Source organism: Callospermophilus lateralis, chromosome 9, assembly GCF_048772815.1.
Source record: "Callospermophilus lateralis isolate mCalLat2 chromosome 9, mCalLat2.hap1, whole genome shotgun sequence".
In the NCBI taxonomy this organism is placed as follows: Eukaryota; Metazoa; Chordata; class Mammalia; order Rodentia; family Sciuridae; genus Callospermophilus; species Callospermophilus lateralis.
This window is the reverse complement of record NC_135313.1, coordinates 91,767,976-91,784,564: the sequence shown is the minus strand read 5'-3', so window position 1 is coordinate 91,784,564 and position 16,589 is coordinate 91,767,976. Positions and strand designations below refer to the sequence as shown.

The 16,589-nt window shown below is 36.3% G+C and overlaps 1 protein-coding gene across 1 annotated transcript in view; it reads left to right on the top strand.

Annotated features, from left to right (window-relative positions):
• The window catches only part of Acmsd (aminocarboxymuconate semialdehyde decarboxylase), a 49,279-nt gene extending 38,785 nt beyond the window's left edge, over nucleotides 1-10,494 (top strand). The window contains exons 9-10 of the mRNA XM_076866558.1: nucleotides 6,438-6,536; nucleotides 10,432-10,494. Coding sequence (XP_076722673.1) covers nucleotides 6,438-6,536; nucleotides 10,432-10,494 — 162 coding nt within the window. The remainder of the gene's footprint in view (nucleotides 1-6,437; nucleotides 6,537-10,431) is intronic.
• The last annotated feature ends 6,095 nt before the right edge of the window (nucleotides 10,495-16,589 follow it).

Genomic DNA, 16,589 nt, shown 5'->3' with positions numbered 1-16,589 from the left:
ACCTGCTTGAGTGCCCTTACATATGGCAGGCAAGTAGTTCACCTATCAATGAGAGAGAAAAATAGGGAGTTAGCAGATAAGGGAAAAGAGAAAGCCCACTAGACAGAATCTATCCATTTGTGACCTAGAGTCAGAAGCTACATAGTATTAATGTAAAACTACCACATTCCACCTTCTGGCCACAAATTACTTATATTCCTCATAAATGCAAAATATCCTTACCCCTGCTAAGACTTTTCCAAAAGTCTGATAATTTATGGTATCATCTTGAAGTCTAGAATGTCATTGTTTAAAAGAACTTGTAGATGAAGCTCATAATGTACAATTTCTATCAAGCTGAAGAACTGCAAACCAAAAAGACAAATCCTTTTGCTGCCCCTATACTTAATAAAAAATGACAGGACAGGCACAGGATATTTGCTATATAACCTCCAGTTTCAAAAGGGGAAAAACAGGAAGTTCAGCAGAGACTCTAGTCACTAGCAAATCTGAAACCCATCAGGAACATGTTGGCATCTTCTTGATTAGAACTCAAAGGATAGGAATGTTTCACCAGGGTTCCTGATTCTACAATCGGAGTCATCTTTTTTCCATAAATGTTAGCCTGAGTTTATAATGGAGTAGTTTTTATAGACTGCTTCATGCTTGTACAAGATTTGGAGTGTGAATGTCTCTTTTCATTTTCATTTTCTTTCAGCCCAAACTGTTACTACAATTCTCTTTAAAATTTTGTGGATTTTTTATGAATCTTACTAAGTTTCACACCATTGGGCAAAAATTTTACCTGCAAATCTCTGAGCCTAAGCTCCCTAGAAGATCTTATTATTTGACTGGTTCTTTGAATGCTGCCTAAGTCATTTCAGGTCATAGCAAAAACATAGTCACATCTTGGCTTCACTTTTATATTATGTTTTTCCAATTGTGCATTGTTTTTAATCTTTACCAGAAAGCAATTTCTTTGTTTTAGCATCATTTGTCATTGGAAGAGTTGGGAATTTTCTTTTTCTTTTTAATATTTATTTTTTTAGTTTTAGGTGGACACAATATCCTTATTTTACATTTATGTGGTGCTGAGGAACGAACACAATGCCTAGTGCATGCTAGGCAAGCACTCTACCACTGAGCCACAATCCCAGCCCAGAATTGAGAATTTTCAACCCAACAATTCCTGTCTCCTTACATGTAATTGCCCTTTCTTTCAGGTGCTCCTTCTGCATTCTAATGTAAGCATCAGGAAGAAACTAGGCAGCACTTTCTTCAACTTTATTGATAAAGCCTTCTATTTAGTTTTGGCTTTTTTTTTAATCCAAGAACTTAAATTTATTTTTCTTCTAAATGTACTCTAAGTTTTTTTTAACATGCTGTTCTTATTGGGTGGATACTTTTTAATCTCTGAATGTACTAAGAATTTTTGGAAATATCCTTACAAATCTTCTTCCAAGTGGATTTTCTTTTTTCGAGTCTAATCTTTCATAATTAAATGCTTTTCTCATATGTCTATACTTCAGGCATGTGAAATGTTTTAGTTTCTAAGTCTTGGGGTTGTTGATCTTTTCAGATAATTTTATATGGTTAAGACAAGGCAGAGGTAAATGATTTCACAACATTGTAAATGTGTTCTATGCCACTGAAGTGTACACTTTTAGTTGTTTGATTTTATGTTATGTGAACTTCACCTCAATTTTTTTAAAAAAATAAAGAGGCCTCTCTCTTCAAATTAGACTTTTAGCACTTAATCAAAATATCCATTCATATATTCTTAAGCTAAAGGAGAAACCAGAATTTACTGCTTAGCAAAATAGAAAATACTTGATCTCATAGTAAAAATGTTTTATCTCATAGTAAATGTTTTAGGAGCAAAAGTATCTTTTTTTTATAACAATAGGCACAAATGTGATTTTGTCTTAGGCATTTAATCTCTAGGCTAAAATGTGAACCTAAGCTGGAGGCCAGTCAGGGCCAATGGCCAATGTTTCTCCAACCCTTTCCTGTGACTTCTATATCTTTAACACTCTATTTAAGAGGTTCTAAAAGAATAGTCTGGAAGCACTGAAAATGTTCTTTATCATCAAAAAAGATTTTACTATTTCCAGAGCTATGAAAGAAGATAGACTATGCCATGTGTATTAGAAATACTTCCAACATTCCTTAAAACAAACAGGGTTTCTGGCTTGGTTCTCACCTAACTTGACCTTGACATCTATTTTAATATGGTAGTCTCCAAATGTTTTGGTCAAGTAATGTCTTCCTTAGCACTGTAGTCTGTAGTAGAACAGAACACTTCTCTGATGCCTTTAAGCTTCCTGAGGACAAGAATTTAACTTAGAAGATGTGTTCTGTGAGAGTTCAAGTCCTGGCTCTATCACTTGTTAGGTGGGTGATCTTTAATATTAAGTCAATTACCCATCTCACCCCAGTTTCCACAACTGTCAAATGGGGCTGATAACCAGGCAGAGTTGATATAAAGAGTCAATATAATGCTGTGCCAAAGGACTATACAAATGTCAGAGATTTACATCATCTATTTTGGTGCTTTAAAATAGTAGGTGTTAAGTTAATGTTTGTTTAATTAAATTGTGTAATAATCTTAGGGACATAAGGCTTATCTATTTTACACTGATTGAATTAAACCAGGCTCTTTTTCTAGGAAATTGTGTCAAGGAACAAACCAAATACCTGATATATTTGAATTTCTGTAGTAAGATATGTTACATGTTGCATTTGTTGCAAATGTTACTAATGAAATATGTAAATGAGAATATAGTTAATTGTTCCTTTTCCGAAAGAAAAATGAAACTCTCTTCCACAATTAGAACTTATTCAGTAAGCCACATCTTTCAGTGTTTGTAACCCTCCCTGAAAATGTGAAAAAGTGAATGACTCCTAGCAGGTGAGTAGTTTATACCTTCTCTCTGGCAGGAATATTAATCACAGTTATTATCAGCTCAGTAAGTCTTTGACCTCATAGAGAGACATGCGCTATTGCTGGCTTTGGGGAGGAAAATGAATGTTAGAACTTAGTGTTGGTGCTGATAATCCATCAGGATTATCCACAGCTTTACTGTCCCATAAGGCAAGCCAGCACCTGTCTAGAAATATAATTTGAGGATCCCAGAAGAGGCAGCTTGGTACCTAAAATGCCCACCATTAGAATTATTCCTTTGTTTTTAGTAGAATCTTTCAAAGGGCCTACCAAAATGTAGATATTGTGAAGTGATACATTAGCACATTAGAACAAGTACATTTTAAAAATTGGTTCATGTCATGGAAGATCCCAAAGGAATAGAATATTGGATCACAGTCAAGAAGATAAGAAAGTTCAGCTTTGGAGAGACTAGGATCAGGTCTGTGAGTTGAGAACCTGAGATTTCATGAGAATCTTGAGTATCCCAGGGAGCCCAGGCCCATGAAAATGGGAGCAACAGTCATCTAAGGCCATATTGTATGTTTTCTTAACCCAGAATCCTTCATGTAATTCATCTAAAACAAAATCAATTTGCAATGAGATAATAGATGATAGATACAGCACTAGAAAGAGTATTATTAACTCAATTATTTATTAAGAATATATTAAGTAGAGACTGATATTAAGCACAGAAGTGTGTGACCTTCATTCTACAGGACCATACAACTCTTGAGCAATCTCCTCTTTGCTGCTATCTCTTCTCCCACAGAACAAGAAACACTATTAACAAGAATTTCATTTCCAGTCCTTTTATACCTTCTTCCCTCTCCCCTATGAAGTTACTAACAAACTAGAAAATGAAATTACTAGCAAGTTAGAAATGGTCAAATGTTTGCCAGAAATCATCAATAAAAAAAATTCATTGATCAGATAATCACAAGTGGATAATTAAACTCCTATTTAGAGGAGTTGTAATAACTGCTAAATAATAATTAAGTGTTGCCAAACTATGAATTTGATGTTCTGCAGTAAGCATCCAAAATCAAGTTGGGGAGGGGGGCAGAGACATATCTTAATCAGGAGGATGAATTGCAGAGGAGTGATTTTCATTCCTGTTTTAGAATCACTTGCTCTCTTCACAGTAAAACAGATCAGACCCCCTTTTAGAATGTATTTATTACTGAGAAGGCCATAATATTGGGAGGGAAGGAATTCCTGAACGGAAAGCAAAATTAATTTGTAGATTTCACTTTCCTGTTAATGTACCTGACAAATGTACTATAAGCATGGAACCTTCAAAAATTATGTTGTGTTTTGGAATTGTAAACAGCTTTAGTGAGAGGAGGTAGAAATGAGGACAAATGAACTTCCAATGAATGCCAAGTAGACAATTCAGAACGAGATCAGCTCTTGGCACAGATGCGAGTAGGCATAACTTAGGGTCTTTAGGGCTTCTGTCATCAGATGTATTTGCTTGGTTTCACATAGTAATGAGTACAGAAATCTAAATATAGATTGTTAGTCTATAATGTCTTTCTTTTGAACTTTATTATATGCTTTTCCATATTATTTCACATGAATGTATTCATAAAACCTAGGAAAATCTTTTTTTGAAGAAATCAAAGTGTTATTTGCCCTCACAAAAGCTCATATTTAGATTATTTTAAATATTGTTAATATTCCAGGCCTATTTACAATTATACTTCCCTTCTTTGTACATTCAAGCATTTATTCCTTCAGTACACACACGTTAAAGCAACTCTCAAATTGATCACAATCATGAGTCAGAGTTACATTCTTCACTCAGTAGTAAAGCACCCCTCGTTCAATCTCTAGTATTGCAAACAAACAAAAACACAATTCTCTCCAGTGATTAATATTTATTAAAGTAAATGAGTTTGAAATCAGAAGATCAATTAGAAAATGATAGTAGCATCCCAGTTTAATTCAATAAATACCTAATCTATGCCAGGCTTCGTGCTTACAGCCAGGGACATGGTTTCTGTCCCAGTTCTTAGCTGAGTGTGGAGATGAAGGCACAAACCTGGCTGCACTGCATCCTAACTGCACAACTCTAGAAAAGTTCATTATCATCTTTGTTACCCTAGCTATTGAATGAGGAAAATAATGAAAATCATCTCATAAGAAGGTTGTGAAGATTCATTGAGTTAATAAATGCTAAGGGCTTAGAATAGCACCTTGTATATACCAAGCAATCAATAAATGATAGATACTGTTATTATTTTTAGACATTGTCTCATAGCAATATAATAAGGGCTCTGAATACAATGTATGTGTGGTGTTTTAGTACTACAGAGGTCACACTTGACTAAGCTAAGAGATGGTAAGGGTCTGACTCTGAGTTAATAGAGGAATTGGGGAAGTGGAGAGAAGGTGATGGAAGCAAGAAATGATATCATAGTAGGATCCCAAGAGCTTAGTAACTCATCAGATGCCAGGAGTGAAGAAGCAGGATGAGTCCAACATAATTCCAGGGTTGTGTTGGAGCAAAAGAAAAAACAGGTTTAGGTTAATGTATCATCTCAAACATTTAACATTTCTTTGTGGTGAAAACATTCAAAATCCTTTCCTCAAGCTTATTGAAAAATATAGTCCTTTACCATGTTCTTCAGTCATCCTACTATGCAATAGAATACCAGAACTTCTGTGCCTCGGAAATTAGAATTTGTGGAACTACCTGTTTAATTCAAGATACAATTTCCAATTAATAGTGGCAAAATGTTATTCAAATCCATTCAGAGTGGCTACTTAACATCTAGAATTGGAAATAGACATTACTATGGTAGACACATTAAAATATTTAAAATTTAAATTCATTTTTAATTGATACATAAAATATAAAAATGTACAATTATACTTTTTTGCAACTGAGTTATAGAGTTTTATGTATATTCTGGATATTAACTTTTTGTCAGGTGTATAATTTGCAAGTATTTTCTCCAGTTCTGTAGGTTCCCTCTTCATTCTGTTGATTATTTTTTCCTTGATGAGCAGAATTTTTTAAGTTGTATGTGATCCCACTTGTCTAATAAGTGCTATTAGACAAGTGGGATCACATACTTTTAGAATCTTTTTATATAGTTGTTTTTCATTTTTGCTTCTCAACTCTAGTATGCTTTCAGTAATTGTGGGATAGATTGCAATGTATCATTCAAAGAAAGATATAATCCTTAATTTCATCCAAATATGTGTCTATTTTATTATATAAATTTTATTATATAAATGTCTTAAATTTCAGTGCTCTGCATTTCAGTTAATTAAAAAAAAGGAGGATGAGGTTGATTTGCAACTTTAGGAGATCTAACAGCGACACCTGCTGGAAAAATGTTAAAAGAAAATTTGAAAAACAAAAATCTAAAATTTTAGATCAGTTTCATGTTCTATTGATCAGAAAGACACTTATTAATTTACCATAAGAGAGTTTATAATAAGAAAATGCAAAATATTTTATAGGAAGATCTTTGATCAAGTTTTACAAATTTACAAATGAAAATACATCTTCTCTTTTCAGGATAAAGTTATTTTGGGAACTGACTACCCCTTTCCACTAGGTGAACTAGAACCTGGGAAATTAATAGAGTCCATTGAAGAATTTGATGAAGAAACAAAGGTATATATCTTTCATTTCATAGTCTTTTCCTGAGCTTTCCTGTTCAATTGGGTTTGATTTCAGAGCACTTTGGCACACGATAACAAAGAACAGAGGAACCACTGAACTTAATGTTCCTAGAACTACTACTTATTTTCAGAAATAGCTAAACTATTTTTTTTCTTTTGGTGGTTCTGGGAGTCAAACCCAGGGCTTCATGCATGTAAGGCAAGAGCTGTACCACTGAGACACCCTCCTAGCTAAAATATTAAAGGGCAAAAGAACATTTAAAAAGCTGAAAGTAAGCCTACTACAACTGAATTCATAAAGCCATGAAAGAAAACTGTAAATAAGCATATAATAATAATAAAACTTGCATGTTAAGTGGATTAAAAGGGAAATAATATTTTTCTTTAATATTTCTGTTACAAATCTACCAATCTCAAAAGTCGTAATGATTCTAGTTATTCAGCTATTGAGACTAAAGTCAAGGTTTCAAGGAGAAAGAAGAGTCCTAAAGTAACTGGATTTTTTTTCCTCAGTGTTTAAAGGTAGGTATATAATACTAAAATATATCTACCTAATCTATCCCTTAGACTCCTGAATCAAGATGAGTTTAAAATGAGACACAGTGTCCTCATATTTCCTCTTCTTTGCTATCTCCTTGCCACTCCATCTTCTAAAAATGAAAGTTCTTCCCAAGGGCTTCACCACTGTCACTACCAGGGGTCAGGGATGGCCAAAATTTGAAATTAGGGGATGAATAAACTCTTAAAAAACTTACAAAGGTCTCAATCATAATCCTTTTGCATATTTATTGACTTTTAATGTAAAATCCAAAAGTTTCCTCAAGGTTTCTCTACCTACATAACTTATCAAATCTTCTGAATGGACTTGAAGCACATTAACCGATGTGGATAATTCATTCTGATGTATGCTAGTTGCCAGTTATTAACTGGGAAACCTTAGACTGTTTAACAAAGATGTATCCCCTTTGGCATTTAGTAAAACCTTGAATTGTTGGGGCTGCAATTGTGGCTCAGTGGTGGAGCACTTGCCTAGCAAGTATGAGGTACGGGTTTGATCCTCAGCATCACATAAAAATAAACAAAATAAAAGTACTGTGTCCATCTACAACCAAAATATTTTTTAAAAAAATTCTTGAGGGGTTGGGGATATAGCTCAGTTGGTAGAGTGCTTGCCCTGGGTTCAATCCCCAGCACCACAAAAAAAAAAAAAAAAAAAACTACTAATGGGTAGAAAGCTAAGATTTTTTTTCTTTCTTTCTTTTAGTTTTTGGGTTTTTTAACAACAGTTTAAAAATTAAAAACTTTTTATAATGTTAACCAAAATTATACAGAAATCATATTACTACAAGTATCCTGATTAAGACTTTAATGGAGGGGCTGGGGATGTGGCTTAAGTGGTAGCCCAGGTTCAATCCTCAGCACCACATACAAAACAAAGATGTTGTGTCCGCCAATAACTAAAAATAAATAAATAAATAAATATTAAAATTCAAAAAAAAACTTTAATGGAATTATAATTATTATTTTATGCCTCTTTTAGTTTATTATTTGGTGTTTATTGCTTTGAAGTTTTAAAATAACTTCCATAAAAATTTTATACTATCACAAATTCACAATGACATTCTTTATAAGGGTACTCATTGCAACACTGTAATAAAATACTGAAAACAAACTTTACGGGAATGGTTAAATAAGTAATATATACAATAAAATCTATACAGCCATAAAAATATTAGAAATCAATATTGAACATATTATTTTAAAAAGCAAGATGCAAAATGATTTATATATTTCCACTTGTAGATACCATACTGTCCATTTAATGAAAAAGAATACCTATATACCTAAGTAAAAATATTTGCTTAAATATGCATAAAATATTCTGATAGAATAAATAAGAAACTGATAATTCTTGGAAGAAAAAGTGGTAGTAAAGTGACAGTAGTGGAAAAATGTTTTCACTTTATATCTTTTGATTTTTTAACCACAAGCAGGTAAATACCCTTAAGTTTAAGGCAAATTTAAAGTGTAATAAATAAATTCATTTGATGAGTTCAACAACACTAAGAGGTATACAGGCAGATGTGTACCACCAAGAAGATGTGGAAGAGGAAAATAAAATTTAGTTGTTCAGTGATTTGCCAAAAGTGATATAACTTGGGGTATAGCATATAGAGGTAATCCCAAATCCCTTGACTCAAGAATACACAAAAGGGTAACACTTTTGAAGCATACTTTGAACTAGCATATTTTAAAAGATAAAGAGATGGTTTCTCTAAGTAGCAAGTCACTTCTAAAATGTAGCTTTAAGGAAGATAGCCCAAGTGTGCATCAATGAAGAACTCTGAGTAAGAGGTCCTTGTACCAAATCACCCACTAATTAATGCTGTTCAAGAGCCCCAAGGTAATCATGATATGGAAAGCTGTGTGACATCCATATATTAGTGGTATGGATGTTACACAACTGTCATACATGTTTCCTTCTACCCTCCCTACCCTCAGCTACATGCCTGTTCTTTGCAAACTAGATACAAATCAATTAGGGTATCACAAAGTAAGCTGTCCTTCAATTATTTCTTTCTACAGTCTATGGCCAGGAAGGAGGTGGAGGAAAAAATGACAGAATCCTTTCCTCATAGGAAATTTATAAAATGTACAGATTTGTACTCCAATCTGAGATCCTTCATCTATATAACTTGTTGCAGGCTGGGGTTGTGGCTCAAGTGGTAGAAGGCTCACCTAGCACATATGAGGCACTGAGCTCAATCCTCAGCACCACATAAAAATAAAGATATTGTGTCCACCTAAAACTAAAAAAAAAAAAAAAAAAAAAAAAAAATTGAAAAAAAAAAACTTCTCTTGTTCTGAAAGACCTCACTTTTTTCAGGGGCGGGAGGAAAGGGGGGTGGTTACTGGGGATTGAACTCTGGGGCACTTGACCACTAAGCCACATCTCCAGCCCTATTTTGTATTTTATTTAGAGACAGGATCTCACTGAGTTGCTTAGCACCTCACTTTTGCTGAGGCTGGCTTTGAACTCGTGACCCTCCTGCCTTAGCCTCCTGAGCCACTGGGATTACAGGACTGCACCACCTCACCTGGCTAGACCCCACCTTTTATTTAGGGCAATATAAAAGGACAATATATAAAAGCCAGGGAATGGCTAGTTTACTTCTCAACACTGTTTTTCAAGCCCTCTTGTCCCATAGACCTAAATTGTACATTTTCTCTGCATTTGCCTCAAAATAATCCTTCAAACCTATTGGAGATCCAATAAGGATTTCCAAAGAGGGGCACTCCCCTAAAAAGGCTTTCCCCCTTATAAGTCTTTTCCTCTACTGCTACAGTCAAGTTTCAGATTTTTTTTAATTTTAATTTGTTCTTTTTAGATATACATGACAATAGAGTGTATTTTGACATACATACGTGAAGCATAACTTCTCATTCTTGAGGTTGTACGTGATGTAGAGTTACATTGGTCGTGTATTTATATATAAACATAGGAAAGGTATATACAATTCATTCTACTGTCTTTCCTATTCGCATCCTCCCTCCAAATGCAATAATTTCATTCTTCTTTTTGGCTGAGTAATATTCCGTGTGTGTGTGTGTGTGTGTGTGTGTGTGTGTGTGTGTATGTGTGTGTGTGTGTGTGTGTGTGTGTGTGTGTGTTTCACATTTTCTTTATCCATTAAGTTTCAGATTCAGATTTCACATAGTGGGGCAAAACATGGGTCAGAGGATTTTGGTAAGAGACTCACTATATAACCTGCAAATAATTTTCTCTCCTACTGGAGAGCTGATAATTTAAAAACCCAATGAGGACATTTAATAAAATACTTTAAAAACAACCAATAATGCTTTAATATATTCTCTTCTTTTTTTAGGATAAACTCAAAGCTGGTAATGCCCTGGCATTTTTGAATCTTGAAAGAAAACAATTTGAATGACTGAATTCACTACAAAAACAAACTCTCAAGAAGATATTTCACATTTGTTTTTTAAATATGTATCACATATGTATTACTAAAATCCTATTTTGAATTGTTTAACCTAGAAATAGAATATCCCAAATACTCTAAATTATTCATAACAAAAATGATTCACAAGTGCTTTCATTCTGAAAGGCAGTGTCGGAAGCCATTCTCACACGTGACTGGGTGACTCCCGGTTAGGGTCTGAGGCGCTCTGGCTGTGTCGGAGCTTTCCCGGCCCTCTCCTGATGAGAGAACCTGTCCGTGTGGGGGTGTAACTGACCACTGACCCCGGAGGCCCAATCACTGACCCTGACCTTGGAGTGCAGCCCCCCCTTCAACCTTCATTGGATGGAATTATCCCCTGAATTTCTTGCTCCCCAATAAAAGGCTACTCCCTGGCGTGCTCTCTCTCTCTCTCTCCTGCTAGCCCTGAGGAATCCTTGCTGCCCTGCCGGGCGGTTAGAGGAGGGAACCAGAGAGGGGAGCCGTCTCGGACCTGGTCATAGAAAAAGGTAACTGAGTCTGTGTGTTTATTTCGATCTCGCTAGCTAACTTTTATGCCAAGAACCTCATTAATGAAACCATTGCGCTGGCCGCATGGTACATTATCTCACGTGAAAATCAGAAGTTATTTTTCCAATGCCTTTTTTTTTTTCTTTTTTGTCATGCTGGGGATTGAACTCAGAGCCTTGTGCAAGCAAGGCAAGCACTCAACCAACTAAATTATATCCCCAGCCCTCCAATGCCTTTTTAATTAATCTGGAAGAGATCAAAAATAAATGTCATTAATTATTTATACAGAGAAAGACTAACACCAGATTTATTTTAGAAGGCTCAGGTGGGGGTCTTCATTTTGATCAAGGATATGTAAATTGGGCCCAAATAACCTGTTTTATTCACTTTTTACACTTTTCACTAGCCCATAATTTGGCTGGGAATGCTTTAGCCTCCACAAAATAACTGATGTTCATACAGGATATTCAAGCCATCCAAGAGCTCACAGCCCAATTAAAGAAGCAAAGTACATGTTCATGGAATAATTACTGAGCAATGCAACATGAAGGTCAAAAAGATTTCAGTAAAAAGAATTCATTTTGGTCTTAAATGGTTAGGTAAATCTTCATAGAAGTTGGAATTTAAGTTGAGTGTAGCAAGATGTATAAGGCTTATTTTAGGGTTACAGGATAGGAAACAGGTAGAAAAGCAAACTGCAGGAACATAGATGTGATTCCAGACCAGATGAAACTTATCTATTCTGGAGAAAAGTTCCAATCTATAAATTTACCAGAAGTTCTTTTAATACCCCTGTCCCAAGGACTGGGGTTTGAACTCAGGACCCCACACATGCTAGGCAAGCACTCACTCTATCATGGAGCTACACTTCTACATTTTTATTTTATTTTGATACAGGGTCTTGCTAAATTGCCAGGTTCACCTTGAAGTTGAAATTCTCCTGCCCCAGCCTCCCATGTAGCTGGAATTCACCATACTTGGCTAATTTTTAATTTAAAATACTGATCAAAATGTATAAAGCTAGCCATGAAGAATGAGCTGGCCAACACCAGGGTATCCTTGTTCTACTCATTCTATTTATGGTCCCATCTGGGCTGTTGCAAAGATCCTGGTAAGGGTGATGAACAACTGTGGTTCATATAAATCTGGCTGAATTTCAAAATCAAATCAATGAAATTTTTCCAAATGATCTTCTTGCTTTGGGTTCATTCATACTTCCTTTCCTTTTCCTTAGTACAGAAAATCAAATGTATTGCCATATAATTTGTGTTGACCAATCTTAAGGGTGAAGAAGAGATCTAATTCTTACTAAACTTCCCATTCCATTATTTTTACTTTATATAGTTCATCCATCTACCTCTCCCTCTCTCTCTCCTCCAACCTCCTGTAGCTTTCTAGGATTTTGCCCAGCAACCACTCTGCTTATTACTTCAATCTGTCTAAAAAGAAAAATAAGGTTAAACAAGGTAATGTTAGACAGCTAGTCAGTCATATGGATAAGCAGGGGAAAAGACAATGAAGGATGACCCTTAAGGGCCACAGGGACCCTTATCTGACAGATAAGCACCTGGAAGATGGGACTTGGTGTGTTAAAACCTCCCCCAGCCAAAGTTACATTCCTTTAAGTAAAACTTGTTTCATGTCCAAGTCACTCCCTCCCAGGTATCTGGACCCTATCACAACCCCTTTGCCTTCTACCACAACTAAAACATGTAAGAAGACCCTCATCAAGAAAGCTTGATGGGGGCTATTCAAGTGCTAATAAACTGATTAAGAAGGCAGGAAATCGAGGCAAAAACTGGATTAATAACAAACCCACTAAGGGGACAAGTAATTGGGACAAAAACAGGGGAACTTCCTTTAGGAATTCTTCCTAGGGGAATTTCCTAAAACACTTCAACTCTGAATACCATAACTTTCTTGAAGGTGGTTCATGAAGTTCCTGTGCTGTCAGTCAAAAGTCAGAAGGTGGACTTAGACAGAACTCTGGAAACTTCCCCTGGGACTTCCAGTAAAACAGGAGGGCTGAAGAGGCCCAATATCCCTTTCCTCTCTGAGAGAACCCTTTTCCTACCTTCAGAGTGTCCCTTTCCCCTTTCCTTAGCAACATATCTGAAATCTTTCTGACCTCACCAAAAGTATGGGGGGTGGGGGTTCGTGCTGCCTCAATTTCCCAGAGGGCCCATGCTCTGTAACAGTAACAGCATGAAGCATGTTATTGTTGAAATGTCTATTCCTTTTCAAATATTTCATATTTCAACCACTTGAATATAGTACTTAGTGACTGTTTTATAAAAAGGGACTCAGTAAGGTGACTCTATGACCAGTGTGATTCTGTAATCTGTACAAGCAGAAAAAGGAGAAATTATACCCCAATGATTCAAAAGTATGAATTGCCAAGATCATTGTAATGTCATGTGTAGCTAATAAAAAATAAATAAAATAAATTTTTAAAAAAAGGGACTCAGTAACTTTATTCAATATCACATATGATATAGTGAATGGGTCCATTCATATTCACAAGAGTATTTTCTAATGTGCCAGGACTGTAGGAATGCTACAGGCACTGGGTAGAAGAAATAACCAAAACCGGGAACAGACCTCAATAGATCAGCAAGCTTCTTATATTAAGCAGCAGAATGGCACATTTTCAGGGGAGAAAATGAGGATCGATTACAACTAGGGTCTGATTTTTATAGGGTTTAAGTGAGATTGGAATCATAACAAGTGAGACTTAAATAATGGCAAAAATGTATCTGTTGGGTAGTCAGTGGGAAACAGTTGTGCAAGTTCAAAGCTCAAATCAGGGGAAACAGTTGCAAAAATTCTAAACCCATTTTTCCTGGGAAAGTTTGAAAGTCCAGAGCCCAAAGTCCATTGTTTGCCTCCCCTCTGCACACACATTGTCCTCTTTTCTCCCTGGAGGTTATTCCCCTTTTTCATGGGGTTATTTTTCATATCCTTCACTGGGGATATGGAATTAAACAGAAAGGATAAAATTCAAACAGAAAGGATAAAATTCTTTCTCTAATGAAGGTTACAGTCTTGAGGGTGAGAAACATAAATAAACTTAGGAGGGAGGAAAAACAGTGAATGAACAGAATGAAGGAAGAAGGAAATTTTCACTTGTTGGTAAATACTAAAAAAAAATTAAAACAGGGAAATGTGATAGGGACTGGGAAATAGATCAGAGATAAAATAATAAATTGGAGGGCCAGGGAAAACCTCTTCATAGAGGACTTTGATTAGGGTGTAGCTGGAAAGGGGGGTTGCCCTCTTGCCATCATGCAACCCGTGTTTGTGGTGGCCCGAAAGGGAACATGCTTCTGGGTTTAAGGGGGATTGTATGTAGCAGAGCAGCTCCCTGACTGCAATGTATCGAAGTGAGCCTTCCACACAAGGGTTTGATTAAAATAAAAATTTAAATATAATAATAATAAAGAGGACTTTGAACTGAGACTCCAGTGCTAGAAGGGGAGAAGCCTTCCTTCTAGGCAAAAAGTACCAAGGCACGGAGGCAGGGAAGAACTTCTGGTTGGAGTTTGTGGGCAAGGGAGAGAGAGGTAGGAGATGAAGCCAAAAATTTGGCCAGTTTAGCAGATGATAGTCAAGAGTTTACATGTTTACATTGTTTCACAGAAAGCTGTTGGAAATTTTTTAATAGGTCTGTGACATGTGCTGACTTATGTTTAATAAAAATGTATTAACTACATAGAAAATTATTTAAAGGAGGTCAAGAATTAAGGTAGGGAGACTAGGCAAGAATTGATGGTGACTCAGGCAAGAATAAAAGAATAGGGATGGTGAGCTGTGTTTGGAGGTAGAACAAACAGCACTTAGTGGTGGACTGAGTGTGAAGAAGAGGTGATAAGTATATAATGAAATGAGTGAGCAGGGGAAAGACAATGGTGGGGGGGGGGACAACTGAAAACCAAAAACAACCTAACAAATAAGCACCTGGAAGATGGGGGCTTGGTATGTCAAAACCTCCCGGAGACTTTTTTTTTTTTTTTTTTTTTAACTTACTGAGGATTGAACCCAGGGACACTTAACCACTGAGCCACATCCTCAGCCCTTTTTATATTTTATTCAGAGACAGGGACTGGCTAAGTTGCTGAGGCTGGCTTTGAATTCTCTATCCTCCTCCAGAGTTTCTGGGATTACAGGTGTGCACTAACACTCTGGACTTCCCCCAGTCTTTTTTTTTTTTTTTTTTCTTGACTTAGTTGTACATGACAGCAGAATGCATTTCAATTTTTTTTAAATTTTTTAATATTTATTTTTTAGTTTTCCACGGACACAACATCTTTGTTTGTATGTGGTGCTGAGGATGGAACCCAGGCCACACGCATGCCAGGCGAGCGCGCTACCGCTTGAGCCACATCCCCAGGCCCTGCATTTCAATTCATTGTACATAAGTGGAGCCCAATATTTCAATTCTCTAGCTGTACACGATGTAGAGAGGCACCATTCGTGCATCATTCCCCCAGTCTTAATTAAGAAAAACTACTGCCAGGCATGATGGCCAATGCCTGTAATCCCAGCGGCTGGAGAGATGAGACATGAGAATCTCGAGCCTCAGCAATGGCGAGGTGCTAAGCAACTCAGTGAGACCCTGTCTCTAAATAAAATACAAAATAGGGCTGAGGATGTGGCTCAGTGGTTGAGTGCCTCTGAGTTCAATCTCTGGTACCCAAGGGGTGGGTGGGTAAATAAATAAATAAATAAATCTACTGTTTCTGGACCATTATCTCCTCGAATAAGTCTGCAGGACTCTCCCTGATCACCAAACTATGTCACACCCCCATCACCCAATAGCAGGACCCTTACAAAGAAAACCTGATGAGGGATATTCAAAGGATAATGAACCGATTAAGGGGGCAGGAAATTGAGACAAAAACTGGGGAACTCAGTATCCTTAAAACTCAAACTCTGAGCCCATAACATTCTCTCTGGGACCCTTCCTGCAGTTCCTATGTTGTCAAAAGTCAGAAGTTTAAAAACAGTCAGAAGTTAAATTTGGACAGGACTCTGGAAACTTCCCTGGGACTCTCAATAAAATTGGAGGGCAATCCTTCTCCTCTCTGAAAGTTCTTCTCTCTCGAAAATATCCCTTTTCTCTATTCCTACTGCTCATAATAAACTCACATCTGTTACTGAGTGATACTCAAAATATTTATGGCATGATCACAAGAATGGGGGGGGAGGTTTCAGGACTGTATCAGTTTCTCAGAAAACCTATGTATAAGGGCACTAGTAGAAAGCTTAATATAAGGGTTTTATCCTATAAGAGTGTCAGGGAAGGACTTTTCAAAAGTCTTCCTTAGACACGCAAGAGCTAAAAGTAGAGGAAAGAGTATTCCAGGCACAGGGAATAATATAAATGAAAGTCTTGTGGCAAAGAGAACACACAAGAAAAAACGTCCACTAGGGATGGCAAGTGAGAAAGGAATATATTTTTAATATAAATTGGCAAAATCATGTAAGACGGTTGTAGGGACAGATGAGGCAAGGCACCAAAGATAGCAGGAAATAGTTTTATTTGGCTGCAGCTG